This window comes from Mustela nigripes, chromosome X, assembly GCF_022355385.1.
Source record: "Mustela nigripes isolate SB6536 chromosome X, MUSNIG.SB6536, whole genome shotgun sequence".
Classification (NCBI taxonomy): Eukaryota; Metazoa; Chordata; class Mammalia; order Carnivora; family Mustelidae; genus Mustela; species Mustela nigripes.
Window position 1 is genome coordinate 36287005 of NC_081575.1, and position 27515 is coordinate 36314519.

The 27515-nt window shown below is 39.1% G+C and overlaps 2 protein-coding genes across 2 annotated transcripts in view; one reads left to right on the forward strand and one right to left on the reverse strand.

The window, feature by feature from the left end:
* TRPC5 (transient receptor potential cation channel subfamily C member 5) overlaps nt 1-27515 on the forward strand; it is a 135033-nt gene that overhangs the window by 26128 nt on the left and 81390 nt on the right. The window contains exon 2 of the mRNA XM_059384723.1: nt 7183-7704. Coding sequence (XP_059240706.1) covers nt 7183-7704 — 522 coding nt within the window. The remainder of the gene's footprint in view (nt 1-7182; nt 7705-27515) is intronic.
* Nucleotides 13595-13927, reverse strand: TRPC5OS (TRPC5 opposite strand). The gene has a single exon (XM_059385897.1). It carries the CDS (start codon nt 13925-13927, stop codon nt 13595-13597), a length of 333 nt encoding a protein of 110 aa, XP_059241880.1.

The following is a 27515-nucleotide window of genomic DNA, read 5'->3' on the forward strand; positions in this document are numbered from 1 at the left end:
CTCAGCCAGTCCTGAGAGTGGGGAAGGTGGAGTATTGTCTATTCCTCTGTATCCTCTGGCAATGGAAGTTAGGTGAAAATATAAAGAAGCTGATTTTAGTTCATTCTGTTCACTCTACTGAATTTTATGAGATGAGCTCTGAGCCTAACGACTCTGTTCTGTGCTCATTAATCCAAAAGGATCCGGGATTATAATGCTCTCTTTTCAACAGGAGACCTAGGGCAGATCCAGGTGCAAACTCATTAGTGTCTGAATGCAAAGCCCCAGGGAGAGGTGGACAAGGTAACATCTTTAGTGGCCTTGCCCTAAACCCACAACATTGCAAATTTTAGAACTCATTCAAGTCCGTTTATGCACCAGGTTTCTTTAGAAAGAGAGCAGTAGATAATGTGAAAAGAAATCTAATTTCTTGGTGTGTTGATTTCATTCCCCTCCCCCCTTTTCCTTTTAAAAATCGTAATTCTTAATGGGAAGCGCAGTATCATTCAGTATAATTTTGGAGTTCAAAGAGAAGACAAAACTTGGTAAGAAAAGAATGAAATTGAATTTTCCACCTTACCTCAATCTGAACACAAAATGGCTGTTTGAAGGATAATTAAAAAAAAAAAAGTTTAAACCATGATCCTTATACAAATTTAAAGTAAACACGTGTTGAAGTATTTATTTAATTTATTAATTACTGAGGGATGCAGGAGTCCAGGGGTCTGTAAACTATGGACTACAAGCCAAATTCTGCCTACCACCCGTTTTCGTAAATGAAATGCTATGGTGTACAGCCACACCCATTCATTTCCATATTGCCCATGGCTGTTTTCCTGCCACAAGGGCAGAGTTGTTTGGCTCACAAAGCTTAACCTATTTCCCATCTGGCCTTTTACAGAAAATGTTTACTGACCCCTGATATAGGCCATCAGGAATGCTGAAAAAAAATTTACAAATAGATGCAAAGATATTTACAAGCAGATGTTTAAGGCAATGATCAATTGCATCTCACCAAACAAGAAATATTTACATGACAATTTACAGCCTTGTAAAATAGCTCAAAGACAATGAAAACAAGGATAATCTAGAAAATATACCAGACCTGGAGTATTAAACCAGTTACATGAAACTCAGATTAAGATCCAGAGAGAAATCTTATTTGACAAATGAGGGCACAAGTGGGGAAGAAGCTGGGATTCAGAAACTAACAGAACAAGAATGTCCTGGTTGGAATTTGGGATGGAGGAGGCTGAGACTGGCTACTTGAGCACACCCTACCTCAAGCTTTACATGCTCTGGAAATGGGCTGGGTCCAGTCTTTGGGGTAGATCAGCAGGCAGAGCTGCCAGAGAGCTGGAGCAGGCTGAGGCTGATCCTGTTTACTCCCTTGGTTTCAACTACTCTTAAAGGCAGAAGACTCTCACACTTGTATTTTCAGCCTTGACCTTTCATTCAGATTCATACCAGAGTTATACAATTTCTTGTCACTGTTCTGGCAGGTACTTCAAATTCAACATGTCCAAAATTGAACTCGTTTTAATGTCAAACCTGCTCTTCCTCCTGTATCAGCTATCTCAATTAATGACACCACTATTCAACCAAGCATGCAACATTCTTGATTTCTTCTCCTTCCAGTACTACCTGACACATCCAGTGAATGTCTTAAATCTACTCTCTATCTCTAGAATTACTGTCTAATTTAAGATCCCACCATCTCTTCACCTGAACTAATGAGATCTTTTTGTAAGGGCCTATTTAGCCAGAGTGATTCCATCTTGGATTAAACAGTGATTTTGAGCCTGTGAGGTGGCTCCATAGCTCAGGGGTTAGAGCACTGGTCTTGTAAACAGTGATTTTGTTGTTTGTGCAATAAAACTTAAAGTGACCCTACCCGCCCCCAACCAAGGGACTTACTTAAAAACAAGTCCTGGAAACCAGTCCCAGGTAACAAAGCCCGAATACAAGGATGGGTCAGGCCAGGTGGAGGTATCCAATCAGTGGGGGTGCATACTGTCTCCCTAGCTACCAACAAGTATGGGCCCCGCATTTTGGGCGCCAATTCTGACCAAGGTGATAGGCTAGTTCAAATATCTACTATAGGATAAATTGTAATTCAATTGGTCACTTATGTGTGACCTAGCATGACTGCGTAGCTTTCTCTGTGTGTTACAATCTCATTGGCCACCTGTGCGTGGTCAGGCCCAACCACATGGCCTTTGCCCTTAAAAGCTAGTCTATAAGGCAGAGAGAGGTCGCCTCTTTGTAAGAGATGGCCCTGGCCAGTCATTTTAATTCTCGATGCTTGGCGCGAAATAAAGCTTTGCTTGACCTTCGTTTCGTATCAGTCTCATTCCTTTGACCATGGACCCAACATTTCAACTAGTCTTATCTTTCTGAAAATCATCCAGTGATAAGCTAGAGCTGGCTTACACTGGGTGGTGAGAGCTACTTGTACATACTGCTTCCCAACTTGGGGTTCTATGTTGTCAAATTGGTAGCTTGAAATCGGCCACAATGGGAATACTTAAACCACAGAAACTGGAAAACACTACAAATCAAGATTTTTTTTTAAATGGAGAGATTCTTATTAAACATTTACCAGCATATTTAACTGCCCAGTCTTGGGCCAAACTGATCTTTGTGAAACACTTATTCAACTATGCCACTCTCCTTGGTAAAAATTCTTCAGTTAGGGGCCCCTGAGTGTCTCAGTCGGTTAAGCATCCAACTCTTGGTTTCAGCTCAGGTCATGATCTCAGGGTTGTGAAACCAAGTCCATGTCAGGCTCTTAGCTGGTCATGGAGCCTACTTAAGAGTCTCTTCTCTCTCTCTCTCTATCTCCCCATTTTCCCCCTCTCCCCCTCACTCTCTAAAAAAAGGAAAGAGAAAAACAACTCTTCAGCAGCTCCCCATGGCCAAGAGATAACATTAAATTCCCTAACATAACATATTAGACCTTTCATCATCTGGTACCTGCCTAAATGTCCAGCTTCCTCTCCTACCCCTCCTTCATCTCATAAGTTAAATGTTAGCTCAAAGGTCATAAACTGGTTCACTCAAGCCTAAATTGCCTCGTATATGTATCTTGTTGGAACTGCACACTATCTTTAAGCTTTTTTAGCCAGCATTTAAAACTTTAAGAAATTCTCCTCTGAAGGGGATTAAGAGGTATAAACTTCCAGTTAGAAAACAAAGCATTGGAATGTAATGTACAGCATAGGGAATACAGTCCACAATATGGTAATAACTTTCAATGGTGACAGATGGTAACTATACTTATCGTGGGGATCATTTTTATCACGTTTCAAAATATCAAATCACTATGACATACACCAGAAACTAATAAGATATTGTCTGCCCATTATACTTCAAGTTAAAAAAAGATGTTATTCAATAACGAAATAAGAAATTCTACTACAAAATCCATTATTTCTGACTTCTCTTAAGCACAACGCTGAGCCCTTACACATGCTTATAACAACAATTTTATAACGACAAGGAGCACCGCAGCAAATACCCCCCTTTCAGAGGGCAGGTGCTCTACAGTTCACTAGTTCCTATCACACATTCATTCAAATTATGCATATGTACCCACATGTAGCCTTCATTTCTGTTACCTACTGTTGTAGACCATATCACAAAGTCTTGAGTATTATCAGAATTCTCTCACCCTCATTATAGAATCTCTCTACCATAGCTGGCCTGATGATAACTCATGGTGCCTTCCCTAGGAAGGCAGCAGGATGAGAAAAGAAGCAGAGAACGGAAGAGCAATATAAATCTGTGGACTTTGGGTCAGAGTTTCCACATTAAAACACCATAATAGAGAAAATGGCAGGCAGGGACTATCCCTAGGTCAAGATATTCCCTATAAAGCCCATTTGCTAACCCTCCTTAGTCTTGGAATGTCTACTGCTTTCTCAGATGGACATGAGAAGGAAAGACCCAAGGAGATTATCTCACATTGATTCAGATCATGAGAGCCAGCCAGGTTTATAAATGAGTCAATTTCTTAATTTGAGAACAGAAAACCCCCCCCTTTTTTATTTTTGGCCCAGTGCATATTGTGTGTCGAGCACTGTTCTAGATGCTAGAAGGAAAACAAAAGCAGTCTAAGACAGAACTGTCTTAGATTCACAACCTTACTGATGAAGCAAGAAATGTGTATTTGAAGTAATTAAAGAAAAATACAAGGGGGCAGCATAAGAAAAGTGAGATCTTTGATGTATCCTAGTGCCCACAACATCTGGGTGGTCAGTAAGAGGTAGGATCAAGTTAAGACGAGGAGCTATTGAAGAAGCCTCACAATGGCCCTTCACTGGCAGAGAAATGGGGAGATCCCTACACACACGGGGGTTCCCACAATGCTATATACCCAGAGAGCAATGAGTGAGATGGGTGTGGCAACTTGTGAATAATAAGGTTGACTGGAGGGTGGGAAGACATATCTGGTCATTGTAGACCAGTTTTCTTTTTTTTTTTAATCTTTTTTTAAAATTTTTTTTCAGCGTAACAGTATTCATTGTTTTTGCACCACACCCAGTGCTCCATGTCCTCCTTGCCCTCTCTATTATCTATCACCTGGTTAGTCCTTTTTTCTTTTTTTTTTTTTTTTTTTTTTTTTTTTTTTTTTTTTTTTTTTTTTTAAAGATTTTATTTATTTATTTGACAGAGAGAGATTACAAGTAGGCAGAGAGAGAGAAGGAAGCAGGCTCCCTGCTGAGCAGAGAGCCCGATGCGGGACTCGATCCCAGGACCCTGGGATCATGACCTGAGCCGAAGGCAGTGGCTTAACCCACTGAGCCACCCAGGCGCCCAGACCAGTTTTCTTTTAAAAAGATTTCCTCTCGGGTGCCTAGGTAGCTGGCTCAGTTGTTAAGCATCTGCCTTCAGCTCAGGTCATAATCCCAGAGTTCTGGGATCGAGTCCCGCATCAGGCTCCCTGCTCCATCGGGAGTCTGCTTCTCCCTCTGACCTTCTCCGGTCTCATGCTCTCTCTTACTGTCTCTCTCTCAAATAAATAAGTAAAATATTAAAAAAAAAAAAAAGATTTCCTCTCTTGTGTCACATACTCAGTAAGTCAAAGAGAGAATCAGAGACTCCTTGTTGAGCACTACGTCAAAGACAATGGAATCAGATTGCTCTAGAAAGCATTTCAGCTTTTAGCATAGACAGCAACCTTTCAGTTCCATGACACAAGTGGTGCTAAGTAATAGTTACACGTACTATTGTCTTTCTTGGACAGGCTTGTCACCACTGGCATAGAGAGACAGAAAGAAGAAAGAGAAAGAGTAAGAAAAGAGCAAAGAAAGAGCAAAGAAGTAGGGGGAGAAAGATGACAGGAAGAGCACCACGGCAGGGAGGAATTCCTCCAATACAACCCAGGGAATCCTGTGCTACAGGCTATCCTCCCTCCACCTGCCGCCTCCTGCCTCTGGATCATAGCAGAGATTGAGAAACGCTTCTGTCCACAGGAAAGGGGCAGATTTCCAGAACTGAGCTCCTTTCTTCTGAGTGGACTGTGACACATTGTTCACTTACCGTCTCCCCCAACTCAAGGCTTTATGTTGGTTGTGTTTACATTTATTAATGGGCCCACTCAGACCTACTTCTTCCTTAGCCTGTAGGCTTGTGTTCATTTTGGAGATTATTCTTTCCTGTGTCCAATTTACTTTATGAGACAGTTGCTCACTTCCTGCTGTCTTGTTTGTAGCTGCTTCCTCTAAATGTTTAACAACACCCAGCTCTCATCTATTCAGAGGCTGATGCAACCACTCCATGAAAGAAACAGATTTCTTGCAAACTCCTCCCCCTTCTTCTTCTCCACCCCTCTCCCACTCCCTGTTTTCTGATCACTTTCCTGTTTGTGAATCCTTCATCCAAGGTGAGAAGGAGGCAAAGAACACATCCTTTTGTCTGTTCATCAGGAACTTCAATGTTCTAAAAAGGGTTTTTTAAGAGTAAAGAGAAACTATTGAGTAAAACAGTGTTTGTCTATTCCATGAGAATCTCAATTATCCATGTTTTGTTCTCCCCAATTCAAATGAGTATTTGGAAGTGTTTCCTTTGAAGTATATTAAGATCAATATTTCACAATTTCCTGGAATCCCATTCATGCTTTCAATACTCAAATCCACCCCTCCATGAAGCCTCCTCTGACTATTCCAGTGCTCCTTATTCCATTGCTCTAGATCCTAACACACTGAGACTCTTCTGTGAGTACAGAGCTGCCCCCATTTCCCTAATACACTGAGAACAGACTGGGTCCCAAAACACACATTTTAAAGCCAAAAGTTTTTTTATTCATTGATCGGATTCTGCAAACTCACCTAAAAATTCTCCTGAATACCCAAAGGACCCTAAATCTTCCTCCAATCGCTGCTATTAACACCAAGCATTACATCATAGTCAGAACGCATATGCTATCAAATGTCCCTTTTGCTATCGGTAACCCCTCACCCAAGCCAAGAGGTCTTCATTTACAGAGCACTTCTTTCTGACAATAACAGATTCTTTCTACCTTGCTGGGACCTACAAGAAGTTGGTCTTTGGTCCCCTGAAGTCTTATACACACATAAAGTCAATTGGAACCACTTGAAATTGTCTTTTCTTCAACATCTGGTGCTCGATTTAGTGGCATGGTCTTTAAAATTACTGGTTGTCATTAGACTTTCAAATATTCCTGCAGTCTCTACTGCTTGTTTGGAACTGAACACATGCTACTATGTACTCCTACTTACCAATTTTATGTAAGTCTGATCCACCCAAATAAGTGCCAGAAAGAGAAAATACTCCTTACTTTTCTATATCCCCCATCATGTCTCAGACAGAACTGGGCATATTGTGGTTGCATAAATTTCAGAACAAACCTCTAGAGTCCTACTGCCTGGGTCTGAATCTTGGCTCAGTTACTAAAAGGTATGTAACCTTGGGTATGTTCTTTAACTTGTGTGTCTCAGCTTCTTGATTTGGGGAGAATATTTACCTCACAAGGTCATGGGGATTAAATGAGTAAATACACATAAAGTGTTGTATGCCTGGCATATGGCAGGTATTCCACAAAAACTTATGGCAATGAGGGGAATTGATAAGAGAATGGTGACTCCCAATTCCTGAATCACTAACATTGGATGGACCCCATGCTCCCTCTCTCTCCCAGACTTAATCATGCCCTTTATGATTTTGTTTTATTGTACCTAGGTCCCCACGCTGATGATGGATACCCAGTTCTCTGAGTTCACACCAGACATCACTCCCATCATGCTGGCTGCCCACACCAACAACTACGAGATCATCAAATTGCTTGTCCAAAAACGAGTCACAATCCCACGGCCCCACCAGATCCGCTGTAACTGTGTGGAGTGTGTGTCCAGTTCAGAGGTGGACAGCCTGCGCCATTCCCGCTCCCGGCTGAACATCTATAAAGCGTTAGCAAGCCCCTCACTCATTGCCTTGTCAAGTGAGGACCCTATCCTAACTGCCTTCCGTCTGGGCTGGGAGCTCAAGGAGCTCAGCAAGGTGGAGAATGAATTCAAGGCCGAGTATGAGGAGCTCTCCCAACAGTGCAAACTCTTTGCCAAAGACCTGTTGGACCAAGCTCGGAGCTCCCGGGAACTGGAAATCATCCTCAACCATCGAGATGACCACAGTGAAGAGCTTGACCCTCAGAAGTACCATGACCTGGCCAAGCTGAAGGTGGCAATCAAATACCACCAGAAAGAGGTAAGCTGAGCTTTTCTCTGCTTTCAGGAAAGCTTAAGCCCTCCAAAGTCCAGTGCAGAAGAGTGAGAGTCAACATTGTTTCTACCATTTAGTCCTCATAATTGAATGGTTCAACAGGACTCAAGAAAACAGGGAGGCTCATTTATCCAAGATACATACAGCCTCCACATATTTTCTTTATAGAGAGATAAGTAGGGAAAAATGCTGAATATCTGATTTGTTGATAGGAAAGTACTCATAGTTTCAAAACATGCTTATTCAGCACTGTTCTAGGTGTTTGGAATACAAAAAAAAAAAAAAAAAAAAAAAAAACCAGGCACTTACCCTGCCTTCATGAAGCTTACAAGTTAGTTGTGGACATTACATAAATGATCACATTAGTGAATATGTAATTACAAGAAACATAAGTGATCTGAAGAACTTCTATAAGAACACATAACAAATGAGCCCACCCTACATACTGGGGCCATGGTGGTCAGTAATTATGGAGGGCTCATGGTATGGATGCTTTTGGAAATGAATTATTATTGTTAATAGCATCTTTGATTAAAAGAATCTGAAACACTAGGAATATGGAATATTCAAAGGAATATGAAACACAGGTCATGTTTCATAACTGTGACTCCCTGTCTACTTTACATGAATACTTATGTTAATCTCAGAAATCCCTCAAGATGCTTTCAGCATATTACTAAGGCTTTTAAGATGAAATTGTGAGGGGTAGAGAATTCAGTGGTTTTCCTTACCTTGCTAAAGTGAAGTTCTATCCTTCAGAGGTATAATGGAGATCACCTCCAAAGATTCTTTATTACCCTGAAGAGATGTGACATTTAAGACTGATGGATAGTTGTATCTTTCAATACAAATAACTCCCAAATAACTGAAGAACTAGGGTTTTTTTTTAATTTTTTTTTAATGTTCTGTTGGTTGGTGGGTTAGTTGGTTGGCTAACTGGCTTGTGAGCTAAGGGATATACAGGCAGAAGAAAAACAAGTTTTAAATATGGACTGGAGAAATAGGGTCCTTGAAAAAATAAATACAAACCCAATACAATGGCTCAATACCTCTAGTCTATTGAAATAAGGCTATCAATACAATAACACAATAGCTGGGGTACCTGGGTGGCTTAATTGGTTAAGCATCTGCCTTTTGTTCCAGTCATGATCCCAGGGTCCTGGGATAAGGTCCTGTGTCAGGCTCCCTGCTCAGCGGGCAGTCTACTTCTCTCTCTCCCTCTGCCCACCCCCACCCCACTTGTGCTCACTCTCTCTCACTTGCTCTCTCGCTCTCAAATAAATAAATAAAATCCTTTTTAAAAAAAAGAATACAACAGTCAAGTTTGATGTAAAAAAAATCATTGTAAAAATCTAGTTGGGTAATAGTGGGTTAATAGTGTTCAGAATTACATAACCCCTCAGGAACAAAATCTTAGCCTGAAATGGAATATAATTTACTGTTTCCTGGAGGTCTTTTTCATTGTTGGTTTTTCCTCATTATCATTCCTATTTGCACTGGAATAGACTCCCAAAAAGAGTCTACGTGGTTAAAAAGAGAGAGAGAGCCCAGAAGAATGAAACAAAAGGTGATTCCAAACTATAATTTTTACATGCAGTTAAGTAAGAAAGCCTTAATCTCTCAGAAAACAGGTATAAAACTACTAGATAATCTTTACATGTTGCATAGACTCTTGGGATTTATCACATGGACATTTTTCAGATATTTCTAAAAAGTCCTGATTTCATATACTGTTCCATTGTCAAATATACCATACCAAAGTCTTTGAAAACTTTATCACTGTATTTCATCCTTACTACCATTGAAGGTAGGCAGAAAAACTATTTTAACTCATTTTACAAATAAGAAAGGACTATATTTCAGAGCTTTGTTCAGGATCATAGGACAAAGCCAGAAGTAGAACTTTCAACTCCTGGTACAATACTGTCTCTGAGTGTACTCCGTCTTCTGCCATGTGGGATTCTTTTATGCTCATTTGGGACCTCCAAATTCACCACCAGGTAATTTAAATGAACACAAGTTCTTTGATTTATGAATGAAAGTTTATTAATTAAAATATGTTAAAGCACATAGCAATAAAACAGTGTGGATCAGTAACAAAGATGATATTCAATTCTAATTTAATGACTGGCATTAATCATCACATAAGGATACAATTACATAGTTGCAACCTCTCATGCAAGTTAGCCAAAACACGCAAGGATGAAAACTAATGCCTCCCAGTTCATTGCCATCTCCAACCTATCTCCCTTGGTTTTCACATTCTCAAGCTTGACTCAGAATGATGAGCCTGTCTCCCTCTCTATCCCTCCACGCCATTCAAGAATTGGCTTTGGTGTCAGTCTCAAGAAGATTCAGAAAAAGGCTAGTTTAAATAAAGGACCAGCCATTCTCTCCACTCTCCTGGAGGAGAAATCCAGGATTCCAATCAGAGGTATTCAAAGGTGGACTGCCAAATTAAGTAATATATCTCCTTCTAATTGAGATTTTAAGTGCATGACCTGTGTCCATCGATCACCAATCAACTATTTCTATCACTATCAATGACTTAGGGTTGGCTGATTTGCATATGATAAAAACAGGGCTTTGTTCATAAACCTGCTTAGGAACTAACTCATACCATGGCTTTCCCCCCTAAATAGCTGCATGACTATTCTATGTAACTTACTGCTTTTCTTCTCTCAAAAATACTTCCTTATAAGCTCTTATTCTTAACTATGTTGTTATTGCCTACACTTAACACTTAACTTCTTATCACTCTTTTCTGAAAATACTACCTTACTAGCTCTTATTCCTAAGTATTTTATTATTGCCTACACTTACTTCTTATCACTTTCTCATAAAAATACTTCCTTACTAGCTCTTATTCCTAAGTACTTTATTATTGCCTACACTTACTTCTTATCACTATCAACTCTAATCATACTTAATACAACAACCCACTGTTTGGAGTGGGTTTACATCTTAACAGTTCTTAAACACATGTAATCACACAATCAAAGCAAACCGCAATATATTTTATCTAATTCTGAGGAGCTACTGTAGTACAATCTTTCCACATGACTCATCCAGCCAGAAGGCTAGCCAGCTTCACATACTACGAGTTTGCAGCATCTTCCAGCTTTGATATATAAGGACCATGTTGAGTATTAGTTGCATTATAGGCTGGTTCAAGCTTTATCTTGTTTCAAAGTCTGGAGTAGTCCCACAGATTTCTCTTTTTTTTTTTTTTTAAAGATTTTATTTATTTATTTGACAGAGAGAAATTACAAGTACACTGAGAGGCAGGCAGAGAGAGAGAGAGAAGGAAGCAGGCTCCCTGCTGAGCAGAGAGCCCGATGCGGGACTCGATCCCAGGACCCTGAGATCATGACCTGAGCCGAAGGCAGCGGCTTAAACCACTGAGCCACCCAGGCGCCCAACACAGATTTCTCTTGATGTATTTTGATGGTCACCTGTAGTTAGTATGCTTGCTTGAATTCTCTAATAGCAACAGATTTAATGAACTCATACTAATCCATTGTGGAATTGTTATAAAGTATATATTCCAGAGTTCTACATAGAGGAATAGCTACCGTTGGTATCAATCGTATTTGAGGAGCACCAGAACTGTCCATCTACAGTGAAATTACTTGCTGAATAGAATTTGTAGCAGATTGATGGTCTGTCCTTGGATGTTTCCTGATCTTGCCCAAGTACTCCTGCCCTGGGTTTTATTCTGACACAAAATTAAAGCCAATTTCCTAGAGTCCAAATTCCTAGTGGAGAGTATATATCTTTCCCAGCTGTTTCCAAACTTTTAATTAAAGCATATATTCTGTTAACTTCTATCCAATTCCTCTGTGATTCTTCTTGGTTGCTACATGTACAGATTTCCTTGTTTAACTGTGGTCACTAGTCCTTCTTATAAAACTGCTCCAAGTGGAATGGTGGGATAAACCATTTCTTCTTGCTTTCCCAGTGCTCTATTTTAGTTAATTTCACATAGTGCCTTTGCACCGCATCTCTTATTTGCCATTTTGGACATACCACAACAGGTAGAGTCCCCTACCCTAGGAAAGTAAGGCTTGATTTGTCCAATTAGTACAGCAGTAAAGTCCCTTAATCTGCTATCTGGTCTGGCTTGTAATTACCCACAGTAATTTCCTGGTGATAGAAATTTTATTTCTCCTCTTTGTGTCTTTGGGCACTGGTCTAAGTGTCCTGGATCCTCATCTACTCCATGTAGCAGTCTATTGTGGAACAGAATCATAACATGTTTGAGTATCTCCCTTAAGTTCCTCTCATTTTCAAAAAGATATGTGGTAGTTTTTTTTTTTAATACAGCAGTCTTTTTCTTTAATTTGTTATGTATACTCAACCTGAAATTCAGTGACAAAACTAACTTATGTTTCTCTTGCTACTGCTTATCCACATTGGATCTCTAACTTCCCCCACATTTACCTTTAAAAGTAGCTAATTATCCCTGTATGTAGACCTCACTTAGGATTAGATGCAGCATCTGTCATGTTGGTTAGTTCTGAAGCTATCTGTATTCAGTATATTTTTAATCTTTTTGCTAATAATATGCCTTAGGACTCTATACAAATTGGGTATAGTCTGGTTTTCACCAGAGTGGATTAACTTCTACTTATCATTTCTTCACAATATGAATGCACCAATCTATCGTAACTACTACTATGCCTTACCTAGTTGTTGCCCATGTTGTAAGATGCAAAGGCCATTCTCTAGGAAGGAGGACCATCGTGTCCATGGGCTTGTCTAAATGGAAGCAAGATTACTATATGGCATGGAATTAGTAAGAGCAGTGAACTTCCCACACATTTATTGGGTCTCTTTCTATTTTAATATGGGTAGAGGAGTCCTCCAACTATTGCATTTTAGACTTCTGGTATTTGTAGAATTATTAGGGCTAAATACCAATCCATATTTTATTCAAATTCATTATTGCTGCCATTTGTCAATAGTTAAGATTTTTATGTCAAGGTGGCAGCAGGTTCACTATAATAAGCCTATCAGCTATTCTTTATAAATCTAGCTATACCCAAGAAGACATACTTTATCCACTTCTATTTGTGGACTGTCATGTCTGAGCCTATGCCACAAAGGGTTTGACTGCATTGGTGAACAGTCTTCCTGGGGCTTTGTTTAGACCTGCTAGTATTAGTACCACCCTCATTGTTATTTGATATAATTTCTCCTTTCCATTTGTGGAACAATACTGAAGACTAGTTGTAGTGTGGGTCATCATTTGAGGGAATAGTCCTGCATTGGAACTTCTTCACCTCAGCTTTCTCAAAGGTTTCCCTGGCAAAAGTTATCCAAAAAACAGTTGTATTATCTGATAGATGGTGCTTTTTCAAAATTGCTTCCCCTAAAATCCTTTGGTTGACAAATCTTCTCCCTAAAGGCCTAGTGAGGAGTTCTGTCTTTTCAAGTAAAAGTGTCCCAATGCTGTCCTGTCAACATGATGTATTCATTATAATACCATCTTGGGGAATATCCCCCTTTTGGTTTCCACTTGCAGAACAATGACATTGGGTTCCAACTCCTGATAGAGTCCATGAGGTCTTAACTCCGTTGTTAGGTGAGGAGTTTCTTTTTTTGGTATCATTTGCTTCTGTTATTAGAAAACCCAACAGAAGAACAAGAACAGGTAGAGAAAGGCTAAAGTCGCAGCTTTTAAAAGAAATACAAAGAAGAAAAGAGACCAGCTTCTACTGGAAGTAAATCTAGTATTAACTTGTTCTATAAGGTGTTAGTAAGGAAAATGTACAGAACTAGGAGAAAACATTGTTAACACTCAGAAAAATCAGAATCTATTTAAAACAGAAAAACTATCAGTTTTCACATGCTGCTGGGGGCAAATTTGGTCTTAACCACTTCTTAGGTCATCATTTATACTGGAGAGTACATCTTCATATAAGTCTTCTATGTCTACCATCGCTTGATCTATGTCAAGGACTAGGTCTTCGTCTTCTCTTGGTAGAAGTATCGACTCTAAGTCTGAGAAATCAGCAAGGTCTGGGAGCGAAGCCTCCTCAGGAGAAGATGCATCCACTTCTATCTCTTCTGCTCTATCATTCTGCTCTGCACAAGGAACTTGTTCCTGTGAAATCAGCTGTAAAAGCTCTTCAGCTATTCTTATTAACTGGGCTACACAATCAACAAGTCCAGCAACCAACATGGGGATTGATGTGGACTCCATGCCTCAGTAATCTCCTGAGTAGATAAATATTACTGAAAGCTGTAGCAAATGGGCTCTAGGTGATAATGGATCCTGTGAGCTGGTAATGGTTCTAAGGTTGGTTTGGTTGAGAAATGAGGCTGTTAATACGATCAAGTACAGAATAAGACCAGTAGTCCTAATATGGTGCTCTTGTTTTTGTTGGCAGTAAACTGCAATTATAATGACCACCAGAGAGACTGCCACCGCCAAAAGAAAACAGCAAAGCAGATCTAATAATAGAAAAGAGAAATATAAAGATTAGTATTCTTGAGTCTTTATCCATCCTACAGGATCTGGCTATAGGATAAGGCTGAAAGAGTATCCCTAGCTATGGATCCTCCTTTTTGATGGCCTTATGAGGATCTACTATTCATACTCTCTTTCCTTCATACTTCTCATTGTGATCTCTTCTTACAAGATTTAAGAACAAAGTAAGCGTAGATTTTTTTAAATTTATTTTTTTAATTTATTTTTTATTTTCAGAATAACAGTTTCATTATTTTTGTACCACACCCAGTGCTCCATGCAATCCGTGCACTCTATAATACCCACCAACTGGTACCCCGACCTCCCACCCCCGGCCCCTTCAAAACCCTCAGATTGTTTTTCAGAGACCATAGATTTTTTTTGCCCATCTTTCTTGAACATCTCTGTTGAAGAAGTTACACTCACTCAGAGTCTCTCAATTAATTCTGTCTTTTTTAGCACCTTTACTGCATTGCCATTTATATCTGGTGCTGTTAAATTCTTTGTGTTTTTAGTCTTCAATTCTTAAGGTTTCCAATTGGCCCTGCAGCCTGGGGAATTTGTGAAATCAAAGTTCCACAGTCTATGTCTTTTGCCAAATTTGGGACAACATCTGTTGTAAAATTAGTTCCTTGGTCATTTCCTATTACTGCCAATACTGCATATCTAGCAACCAGTTCCTTCAATTTTGTCTAAAGGCATGAACATACTATTCTCTTCTGCATGCCTGGTATGCTCTGCAAACCCTCTTCCCGAGGAAATTTATACTTCTATAAGGCAAGGAAATTTATACTTCTATAAGGCAATATTCTTTGTTTAAACATCTAAAGTTTGGCCCAGTATCATCCACTTCATACACTGGTCTGGTTAAACATGCCCCACTCCTCTTAAAAATGAGTTTGTTGGGACCCCTGGGTGGCTCAGTCAGTTAAGCGTCTGCCTTTGGCTCAGGTCATGATCCCAGGGTCCTGGGACTGAGTCCTGCATTGCTTGGGGGGGGGGTGTCCTTGCTCAGCGGGGAGCCTGCCTCGCCCTTTGCCTGCTGCTCCCCTGCTTGTGTACTCTCACTCTCTGACAAATAGATAAAATCTTTTAAAAAAAGAAAAAAATGAGTATGTTAGTAATATGACATGTCTCATATTGCTTACTAACTTGTTTGTTTGCTTCATACATTTTCCCCCTACTCTTCCCCCTCTGCTTATCTAGGACATTCATGTCCAAATGCCAGGAGGCTTCATGGGCCCATTCTGTGACCTTAAATTAAACTGACAAGGGAGGTGAGTTGGGACTTGGGAGTCCCCAGAACTGCAGAGTCCACATTAGTTTTAGGGGTCAGATTGTCTCCTCTTTTACTCTAAACAGATTATTGCATCTTCCTGTTCTGATGTGTTGGTACATGTCCTATATGAATTGCTGAAATTCTTTCATCAATTTCTTTTCTTATCTCCCTTTACCAGATTATTTTTCCTGCCAACAGTCCAGTCTGTAATGTTCCATTTATTATGGCATACATCTTCAGTTCATGGCTGATCAGTTTAGCTATATATACCTTTGACCAATTGTTTCCTTAGGTATGTATACACATTGAATTTCTAGCCACTAGTCCTACAAATGGGGCTGGTTTTATTTCTCTAGCCTCAGTCAAGCTTTTCCTAGTGGAAAGTATTAGGAAGCAACCATCCACCTCACTCCTTTAGGATATTGCCAAATTTATCAATGCCCTATTTCCAGCAGTTCTGACCAGAGTGGGGCCCAGCAAACCAAAGGCACTATCATATCTAACTAACTGTACTCCTTAGACATTTATTGGAGTACAGAAACATTGACCAGATGGTCTGTGATTTTTCACATGGAACTTGCTGGTCTTCACAGGACCTGCTTTGACCCATGCAGTTATATACTATCTTCACTTAACATAAGTTCTTTTAGAACCACACTTTTTTTTTTTTTTGGTCCAAAATCCTGACAGTAGATGTGAAGTTTGCCCCAAGAAGAGTCACAACCATGATGACCAGAAGGCATGATTATGGTTGTAGGTAACTTTTGATCTGAAATGTAGGAGAATGGGCAGTGGAGGTTATTTTATTAGCTTAAAAAATCTCTGCATTTTGACTAGAGGAAAAAGCAGTCTGGTGGAAAGAAATAATGAAAAGAAATTATGAGAGGAATTTGGTATTAATGTAGAGTGTGGATCAGAAAGGAAACAGAAGAAAAGTGTGTGTTATATATTACTAGAGAGTACCATCACATTTTTCAAAGGAAGCAATAGTCTACTATGGTACCCATTGCCCAAGGGCACAAGAGAAATACGCTCACACAAAACTGATTTAACTTCTGGCTTCTCCTTCACTCAGGTGTTTTGTTTTGTTTTGTTTTGTTTTGTTTTGTGTTCTCAGCATCTCTACCTCCCTCAACGACTCTGTTATTCCTCTTCTTGCTCAATAGACATCCATTTATTCACCTATGTGTTTCATTTTATTTGACTTTCTCTGTATCTCCATCTTCCACTATCCCTTCCTGCCATCTTTTCTTCTCTCTCTCCCTAAACTGGGAAAATTTTCAAAAATAAATTATATTCCACTTATTGAATTGATACTGTATTGAAAAAGTTTTAAATTATACAATCTGAATGTACAAAGCAGAGAGGTGGAACATTTCATAGTTTGCTGTTTTATAAAGATAACTGTAATTGCTTTTTACTTATGCAAACTTCGATTTATTTCTTCCATCACTTGGTCACCTTTGAGGGAAAAAAATACCCGACTTAGCCTTAACCCTGTTGACCATTGTGTTAACTAATCCAAAATCCCTAGCTTCAAAGCATCTTGGAACCTAGGACCTGGGGTATTGGGGAAGACAAGAAGGGTGTTAAAAGAAAGAGTAAGACTATAGCATCAGCTTATTCCAGTTTTGATAATTTTTTAAAGCAAGTAACCTCTGATACCTTAGTTTGCCTAAAAGGTGTATGCAGGATAGTTTGTGCCTACCCCCAACTTATGTTAAGGGCCATTTAAAAAAATATATCTCTTAAGTCTTTTTGTTTTTATTTTTATTTCTTTTTTATCAGTATATAGCATTAAATTAGTTTCAGGTATATGACATAATAATTTGATATTTGCATATGTTACAAAGTGATAACCACAATAAATCTAGTTGCCCTTCATCACCATACAGCTAACCCCCTTCACCCTTTTTGCCCACAACACAATCCTCTTCTTCTCTGATAACCACCAACCTGTTCTCTTTATCTATGAGTTTCGTTTTGTTTTCTTTATTCATTTGGTTTGTTGTTTAGGTCTCACATATAAATGAAATCATATAGTATTTGTCTTTCTCTGCCCAACTTATTTCACTTAGCATAATACCCTCTCTAGATTCATCCATATTGTTGCAAATGGCAAGATATCTCTTTTTAGGGCTGAGTAATATTCTGCTGTGTATATAAACCACAACTTCTTTTCCATTCACCCACTGACAGACACATAAATTGCTTCCATACCTTGGCTATTACATAATGAACATGGGGTATGTGTATCTTTTCAAATTAGTGGTTTTTTCTTCAGATAAATACTCAGATGTAGAATCACTATATTATATGGTAGATCTATATTTTATTTTTTGAGGAAGCTCCATACTGTTTTCCATAGTGGCTACACCAATTTATATTTCCACCCACATTGTTTAAGGATTCATTAAGGGCACTTCTATTAGCTGTTCCTTCTGCCTGGGATCCCTTTTCCCAGGGGGAAAAAAATTGCTTCTTGTCATTCTGGTCTCAGTTTAAATATCATCTCCGATTTCTCACCCTCCAACCTAAAACAGCTCCCCTAACCATCCTTTCTTGTTACGCATGCAGTGCATTTTTGCATTATGATACCTGTAGGCTAGAGGAAGTTGGGACAACTTTCAGTTTTTTCGTTCAGAAAATATTATCAGGTTGCAGCTGTGAATAGGCATAGCATGGAGTACAAAGCTAAGCCAATTCATCAAAACCATGGTAAATAAAATGAGCAGCAATCCACAAACCAAGAGAAAATATTCACAAAACATATATCTGACAAAGAACTTGTAACCAGAATATACAAAGAGCCTTTACTGGGAGGTGGGAAGTGGGTGAATGGAGTCAGAACGTACAAACTTTCTATTATAAAATAAGTAAGTTATGGGGATGTAACATACAGCATGGGGACTATAGTGAATAATACTGTACTGCATATTTGAAAGTTACTAAGAGAGTAAATCTCAAAACTTATCATAGCAAGAAAAAATGTTTTCTAACTATGTATGTTGATGGATGTTAATGACATTTATTGTTGTGATCATTTTGCAATATATACAAAGATAAATCATTCTGTCATATACCTTAAACTAATATACTGTTATATGTCAATGACACCTCAATTAAAAAATAGTGCCCCTACACCTCAGTAATAAAAAGATAAACCAATTAAAAATAGGCAGAAGATCTGGACGGTCATTTCACAAAGGAAGAAAAATAGTTAATAAGCACATGAAAACATATTCAACATCATTAGTCATCAAAGAAATACAAATTAACATCACAATAAGACACCACAACATACTAACTAAACTAGTTAAAATTAAAGACTGACAACACCAGATGTTGACAAAGCTGTGGAGAAACCAGAATTCTCACACATTGCTGGTGGGATATAAAATGGTACAACCCTTTGAAAATGTCTGGCAGTTTCTTACAAAACTAAGAAAGCACCTACCTTGATTACCAGCAATTTCATTCTGAGGTATTTAACCAAGAGAAATGAAATTCACATAAAGACTTTTAGAAGAATGGTTATAGCACCTTTATGCATAACAGGAAAAAAAAAAGAAAAAGAAAAAGCCCAGTTCAATCAAAAGGAGAATAGATAAAGAAAATGTGGTATATTCATACAATGTAATACTAATCAGCAAGAAAAAGAAAGCCACTACTGATAGGGACCACAGTATGAATGAATATCAAAAACATTATACTTAAAGAAAGAAGCCAGACATGAGAGAATACGTACTGTAGGATTCCATTCATATGCAATTCTAGAAAATGCAAAATGACCTATGACGGAAAATAAATCAGAAAAGTGGTTGCATCTAGGGGAGAACTGATTGGGAAAAGACATAAGAGAACTTTCTTTTATAATATATATGGTACATATATATTATATAGAATATTCATATGTATATGATATAAGTTTCTTACATAATATATGATATATAATAATATAATGATTATATTTTAGGTAGAATTTTGGGTTATAAGGGAATATGAATACATATTTGTCAAAACTCATTAAATAGTACTCATTAAGATGTGTACATCTCATTGCATGTAAATTTTACTCCTTCCAAAACTGTAACCAAGCATAATCCCAATCTCAAGAACCACATATGAGATGAGATGACATGCCCATTAATAATTATTCTAATAAACACTCACATGTGTAGACCTATTATGTCTCTGGGAAATCCACTTGTCTTACATTAGGACGTCTATTCCTCACAGTTAACCTATGAAGTTATAGATGGAAGAACTGAGAATCAGAGAAATTTACAAACTTGCCCAGTCACGTGGTCAAGTAAAGATGCAGAACCAAAAGTCAACCCAAGTCTGACTCCTAAAGTCCTATGCCAGAGGGCACCAATTCAGGTACCTACATAGAGCAAAATTTGCCTTGTTAAGACCAGGGCCAACATCTCATTCTAAGCAGGGATAGAACTGAGAATGTTAGTCCCATCTGCCTTCCCTGGAAACTGGCTTAATTCCAAGTTGACTGTGAGCCCTAAGGCGGAGGGATGGAGACAACCTGATCAGTGCCCTCAGGGATCCTCATCATCTGCGAAAGAAATGCTGTGGCCATTTTTAACTGCCCTTCCACTGACCTACTGAGTTGGCCCAAATGCTCAAACTACTCACCTGTGATAGAGCTGAGATGGATGAGAAAGTCAAGGTTCCAACCCGTGAATATTTTCTGGACTTTCACTTTCAAGCGGGAATGTGAACACTCCTGTCACAAACTAAAAAACAAAAAGAAGGATAAACTGCAAAATCAATATGTAAAGATATTCCTGATCTGTGAAACAAGATGAATGAAAATTTCTGACAGCACAGAGCCTTTCCTAAGTGAGCTGGTCATCCTAAGCTTTTTTCATGAAACATTTGCTCATTCCGGGCACAAGCTGAAGATGAAGTTTGGCGCCAAGACAGAAGGATGCTACTGTGGAAAAGAGGAAATCTCCGTAACATTTGAGGTTGGTGTAATGGATTGGAAATTTGAGAACCCTGAAATTCAGGATTAGTTTTCTTCACCTGAAGTCAGCTGAGCTCAAGGCTCCTTACTAAGCATGGAAAAACTGAGTGAAATTTCCCACAGTCTTATGGTATTCCAAGACAAATTCTCATTAGAGGGAAGGGAACTGCCACAAACATACTACCAGTCCTTCCTTCAAAATGGTACCTAGATTTTGAAGCTGGGAGGCTGTGGGGTTGCTAATGAGTTAAAAAACTCAAAACTATCCCCAAAGGGCACTTTGGACAAAGTGATTCTAAAGCATACAAGGGTTTTCAAAGGGCTCAGTGTGGCCAAAACATCTTGAAAAACAAAACTGGGAGACATATATTGCCAGATATGAAGGCGAGCTATGTAATTTAGAGCTATGTAATTTTGACAGCGTGGTACAGGCACAAGGACAAACAAATCAGCAGAACCATGACCTTATCTCATATCACATACCAAAATTAATAATAATTGTAAATGGGTTATAGACCTAATATGAATGATAAAACAATAAATCTCCAACAGCAAACCATAGGCAAATATCTTCTTGACCTTCTTTTTTGACACAAAAAATATTAACTATGAAAGAAGATTGATAAACTGGACTTCATAAAAATAAATAATTTCCATTTATTAAAAGACCACTTAAGAGGGTGAAAAGGCCAACCACAGACTAGAAAAAAATATTCACAGTATGTATGTGTATATCTAACAAAGGACTTGTATCCAGTATATACATAATTTATAGTCTTTCAAATCAATAAGAAAAAGAGAATTTAATTTTTAAAAAAACAAAAAAAAAGTTTACAAGAATTAAATGGCACTTCACAAATGAAAACATCCAAATGGCCTACAAGCATATGAGTAGGTTTCATTACTGCACATCAGAAAAATGCAAATTAAAACCACCATAAGACAAACAAAACCCCACCAAAGAATAGCTAAAATGGAAAAAAACCTGACAGTACCAAGGGTGGAGAAGAACACGGAGAAACTGGAACTCTCATACATTGTTGGTAAAGTGTTAACTGGTATAAGTACTTTAGAAAACCGTTTGACAGGGATGCCTGGGTGGCTCAGTTGGTTAAGCATCTGCCTTAGACTCAGGTCATGATCCCAGGGTCCTGGGATGGAATCCTGCAGCAGGCTCGTTGCTCAGCAGGGAGCCTGCTTCTCTTTCTGACTGCTACTCCCTCTGCATGTGCACACACTCTAAGTATCTCTCTGATGGACAAATAAATATCTTTTTAAAAAGGAAACCTTCTGACAGTATCTACTAAAACCAAACACACTTCTATCCCATGACCCTGCCATTCTATTCCTAAGTATCCAAAAGAAAAATGTACAAATGTCCCTCCCAAAAAAACATGTACAAGAATGTTCAAAGAAACCAGATACATAAAAGCACATATTGTATAATTCCATTTACATGAAATTTTAAAACAAGTAAACAAGTCTATGGAATGGAAGTGAATGAAGTGGTTACCTTTGGGTAGGGGTTATTGACTGGCAAGGGATATGAAAAAGCTGTCTGGGGTGCTAGAAAGCTTCTACATCATAATATGATTACATATGTGTTAAAAAAAATTCAGTTGTACCCTTAAAATTTGTATGCTTCACTGTATGTGTGTTATATCTCAAAAGAAATGTTTCACTTTTAACTTTGGGTCTCTATCCTGTAAAACTAGTAAGGACAGCAAGACAGTGATGAGAGTCTTGCCAGTGTTTAGCAAACCAGTCATCAAAGCCAATGACAATGGAATGACATCTGAAGGTGCAGAGCAGAGTCCATTTGGCTCATGTGCTAAGTAAAGCAAGAGAGCCTTATAGCTAGATATAGTTATACCCTGACACAAGATAAGATGACTCACATCTTACAAGTAGCTCAGAAACACAGCTGGCGCAGAGAGCAAGCTGGCCATCTCATAACTAGGGTCTTTAACCCCATAGGTTTTTATTAATCTCACTCTTAGGACAATTTTATCAGTACAACTAATCAAGAGTCATCGTTTTTCTTTTAGCTGATAGTCCTACCCCTCTATTTTGTGATGCTTATAACTAGCAAACTGGCAATAAGTGTCTAACAGTAGGATGGAAAAGGAGCAAAGGAATCCAAATCCTCTGGGTCTATGTTTATAGTCGATAAGCTTCTCTGCATCAGGCAAGGTAAATTAGTTCATATCCAAGGGGAACAGAGGCACTTATGTGGGAGAGATTAAAATGCACCTTTGGTGAGTAGAGGTGCCAGGTTCCTATCTACAAACAGTAAATTTTTTCATAATGCTCTCTTCTCCGGTGCTGCAGTACCATTTAGATACATGCATTCAATACAGATTTAAAAAAAAAAAAACACCCAGACATTACTTTTCATTGCTGTCCCCAGCCCTGAGGAAAACATCAAGAGGTCCTTGTTCCCAAAGGGCAAATCTTACAATTCTTAAAAAGATTATTTATTTATTTATTTATTTATTTATTTATTTGACAGAGCAGGAGCTAGGAAAGGAACAGAGGAAGAGGGACAAGCAGGCTCCATGCCCGGTGCATAGCTTGAAACAGGGCTCGATCTCATGACCCTAAGACCATGACCTGAGCCGAAATCTAGAGTCAGACGCTTCACTGATTGAGCCACCCAGGCACCCTGACAAATTTTATAATTTTGACATAGCTGGTGCTGTCTGGGGGGTTACAATGAGCACAACAGTGTTTACCCTTTAAACTCTTTTTTTAAAGTGACAAACCTTTGCCTTTAAAAAAAAAAAAAAGCTGTGTGCAATAAGGCATTTGCCTGTTATAGGATCTGACATTTAAAATCCCCATGAACCATCTTTAATTTATCAAGAGAGAAAGGAAAGAATTGTGCAGCTGAAGAGCTAAACATGGTCCCTTCTTGAAAATATATGAAAAATTCAAAACAGAAACTGGAAAGAGAGGGAGTAGGAAATGTCCTTATGGTCAATTTAAACTGAATTGTACTGAATTTCTTTCCTCCTCCTCCAAATTTGCTCACTGCTGCAGAGAGAATCACAAATTCTTGCTTACCCTTCTGAAAACCAACTTAGTCACTGGAGAAAAACAACCACTTTTGAAAATGTATCTCTTGGTTATTTTCCTAGACAGACAAAGAATTTCCTCAAAAACTATTCAAACTGGAGAACAGCTCCCCATCTTGACTTGGTGGGACCTAGCATGGAATTGTCCCTAAATCTTGGCTTCAGAGCTATACTACTTCTAGAAAGATTCTTGGCTTTTAAATATTACCAGTGCAGAGGACAGGGTCTAAAATAAGGGAAATAAGAACAAAAGTTGGAAGTAACAGGAAAAGAGATTCTATTTTCACATCTTCTCTCAGCTTTCTGAGAAGGAAAAAGGCAAGTCGCCATTGTTTGTATATTTTCTTTGGGAGAAACAGTCACATGATGCTAGTGGTTGTAAGGGTAGGCTCCGTGTCAAAGAGATCTGTGTTTGAATCTCAACTTTTCCACTTACTACCTTCCAGGTAGAAGGTAGGGTACTAGAGTACTGCCTTACTATGGTAGTAAGGCTACTCTGCCTCAGTTTCTCGTCTGCAAAATGAAGGTAATAACAGTAGTGAGAACAACATGAGTTAATATACACAATGAGTTTAAAAAGAAGCTCTTAATAAATTCTAGCTAATGTAGTTGTTCTGGAGAAATTCTGGGATCTGCAAAATGGTGTGTGGTGCATCCCAGGTACTGACTAGTGACCCCCTGAAGGCAGAAGATCTGCAGCTGCAGATACTACAGAAACTGGAAGGAAGGACCAGAGATAACAATTTATCTCACAGAACTAACATGACTCTGAACTTGGATAAAGGTATGAGGGAGCAGGACTGTCTTGTGACTCTTGCTCACAGGTCACCCATTCAGAAGACCTGAGACCAATCAGGTAAGGCTCCTTGAGGATTAGTGGATCTTCCAAGCCTAACTCCTTGCTTTTGAAGCACACACTCACTTTGGCTCCTAGTTCTGGCAGGGAGAAGCTGGCTACACGTCAAGAATGCTCATTGGCTATTCCTCCAGTAGCACCAGCTGTGTGGAAAGGGCCCTCTGCTTGGTCTTATGACAATGGATCTTTCAAAGCATTAACTATCTTATTCCTTGGAAACATTTACTTGGAAAGTAATTGGCAAAGTCATTAAGGCAAGATAATGAAGGCCATTACCCTGTGTCTAGCATTACTTCACCTGAACGAGCCCAGACTTCAAGATCTTCCTACATGAATTGTTTGGGTAAGAAAAGGAGCATTATACATAGATCTTTCTATACTTTTTATTCTCCACCATCCTAGCCTGGATTTCATCCTGAGTTTTGAGAATACATCTCAGAAATTTGACAAGAGCAAGACTGAGCACCAGTCGTGGCCTCCTCTCTGTTTCTGTGGCAAATGCCAGCTTGCCAGGAGAGAACCAGTTTGTTTCTTTTTCCACCTGGAACAAAGATCAGAGGCCATATAGTTCTTCCTTCTGTCTGCAAATGTACTTACTACTTATCCACCAAAGGAGAAGTGCTTCTGTTTTTAATGATCTCAAAATAAGATTCCATACCCTCCCTTAGTAGTTCATCTGTATTTCATTGTTTCTGTCCTCTGCTAATTATATCCTCAAGTACCTTCATATACATTAACTTATTTATACTGATAACATCCTGTGAAAAATGATCATTCCTTTTTTATGATGGAGGAAGTGAAGACCCAACACAGATAAGGCTCTTGCTGGGACTACACAGCTGGTTAGTAGCAGAGCAAGAGTGAGAATCTGATTCTTTGGCCTCTCCACCCTCTGTGCTGTCCCTTACACTGTGGTCCCCTAGTAATATTCTGGGCCACTCCTAATCACCAACAGAATAAAAAACTGATAGGATGGCATTGAGAAAAGCATATGGCCATGGTATGTGTCTTACCAAGTGACTCATAGGCCATAAGTCTCCTTGAGGATAACCATCTCATTGTCCTCATCCTGTTGTTCCCACAGTATACCTATAGTCGGAACATTCTAGTAAGAAGGAAAGATACCAAAAACCTATATGAACATTAAAATCACCCAAAGACTATATGTTGCTCCATGGAAATAAAAAATAAGACTTCTCCATTTTTGACCTCTGAGATAAATACAATCAGAATAAACTGGAATAAGGTAGGCAGAGAAAACATTTCTTAATATCCTATACAGAAAAATGCTTTGCCCTTGGGCATGAATTTATAGTTTCCTTTCCCTCTGAAGATTTCATTCCTCTACCTCTCAAGGTTCATAAAGGGGCCAAAGGTTAGCAATTTAAACATGGGTGAAGAGCTCATCCCATTAACTATATGCTTGGGGCTCAGAAAAGCACATCAAGGCAGGGCCCCAGTTCTTTGGTCTGGCAAGAGCCCTCAAATGGATGGAGTTGTCCTTTCAAGATTCAAGATTCAGGATTCTTCAGTTTTCTTTTTTAAATATTAGCTAGAGGCAGGGGAATCTCAAGACAGTTTTGTTCGATGAGAACAAAATCTCTCTACCTCATAACTGATATTACCAGGTTAAACATTTCTGTTCTAAAACACATACTTTTGGGGCATGGGTGGATCAGTCGGTTAAGCATCTGCCTTCAGCTCAGGTCATGAACCCAGGGTCCTGGGATCAGGCCCCACATCGGACTCCCTGCTCAGCAGGGAAGTTTGCTTCTCCTTCTCCCTCTGCCCCCTGCCTGCTCATGTGCTTTCTCTCCTGCTCACTCTCTCTCTCAAATAAAATCTTTAAAAACAGATAAAACACACACTTTTAATGAAATGTAATGGCGACTCCACTTAAGTACCCTTGCCCAAGTCCCCAGTGGCCTCCACACTTGACATGGTTGATCACTCCCCAGGTCCTCCTCTGTTCCACCTATAATTACTTCCTTAGTGATCTTCTGCAGGCTGAAAATAATGCCTATAACACAGATGACTCCCTAGTTTATTTAGCTAGTTCAGACCTTCCTCCAGAGTTTCATCCTTGCTTATCTAATTGCCTTCATGCTGACCTGTGATATCTGAAACTCAGTATATCCCAAACTGGATCCTTGGTCTACCCTCCAAAACATACTCTACCTATACCCTTCTCCAGCTCGGTAGATGACAACTCTATCTTTCTCACTACTCAGGCAAAAAAAATCTTGAGTTTATCTTTGACTCTTTTCTTTTCACAATCCACAGCCAATATCCTTTTGGCTCTGCCTTCAAAATACATTCAAAACTGATAACTTGTCATTGTGAGCCACCAGCATCTACCTCTCACCCTGATTATTTCAACAGCCTCCTCACAGGATTCCCTTTGCATCATCCCAGTGTCTTCTCAATACAATGGCCCAAGTGAGCCCTTTAAAATGTAAGTCAGAATTAAGAATTGATTTCGGCCCAGGGTCATAAGATTGAACCCTGAGTTGGGCTCTGCACTGGGTGTGGAGCCTACTTAAATTTCTCTCTCTCCTTCTCCCTCTGCTCCCCCTGCAAGCGCTCTCTCTCAAAAATAAAATAATAAAATAAAATAACATGTAAGTCAGACCATATCTCCTCCTCTAATAGTTCTGCATGCCCTTCAGAGTAAAGCCCAGATCCTCATAATGGCCTACATGGCCCTCCACAATATAGTCTCTAACTTCATTTCTACTTCTTTACCCCTCCCTCCATTCCAGCCACTCTGGCCACTTTGCCATTCCCCAAACTCACCAGGAACACTTCCTCTGTACGCCCTTTACACTGGCTATTACTTCTGCCTGGAATGTTCTTTGCTCAATATCTGAATGGCTAAACTCCTCACCTCCTTCAAACTCTTTGCTTACATCTCTCCTTCTCAATGAGAGCTACACGTACCATCCTTTTAAAAACTTAACTTCCCCCTCCCCACCTGGCACTCCTGAGCCTTCCTTATTCCTTATCTATTCTGCTCTACCTTTTCCTTTTTCTTAGAACTGGTCACCTTCTATATATATTGTATAGTTTACTTATTTATTATGTTTATTATTTGTGTTATGGCTCCCCCCTTCAGAAGGTAAACA

What these genes read in the sequence shown, in the direction of transcription:
- TRPC5OS (XM_059385897.1), bottom strand. Translation starts at nt 13,927, where the DNA reads ATGGAGTCCACATCAATCCCCATGTTGGTTGCTGGACTTGTTGATTGT.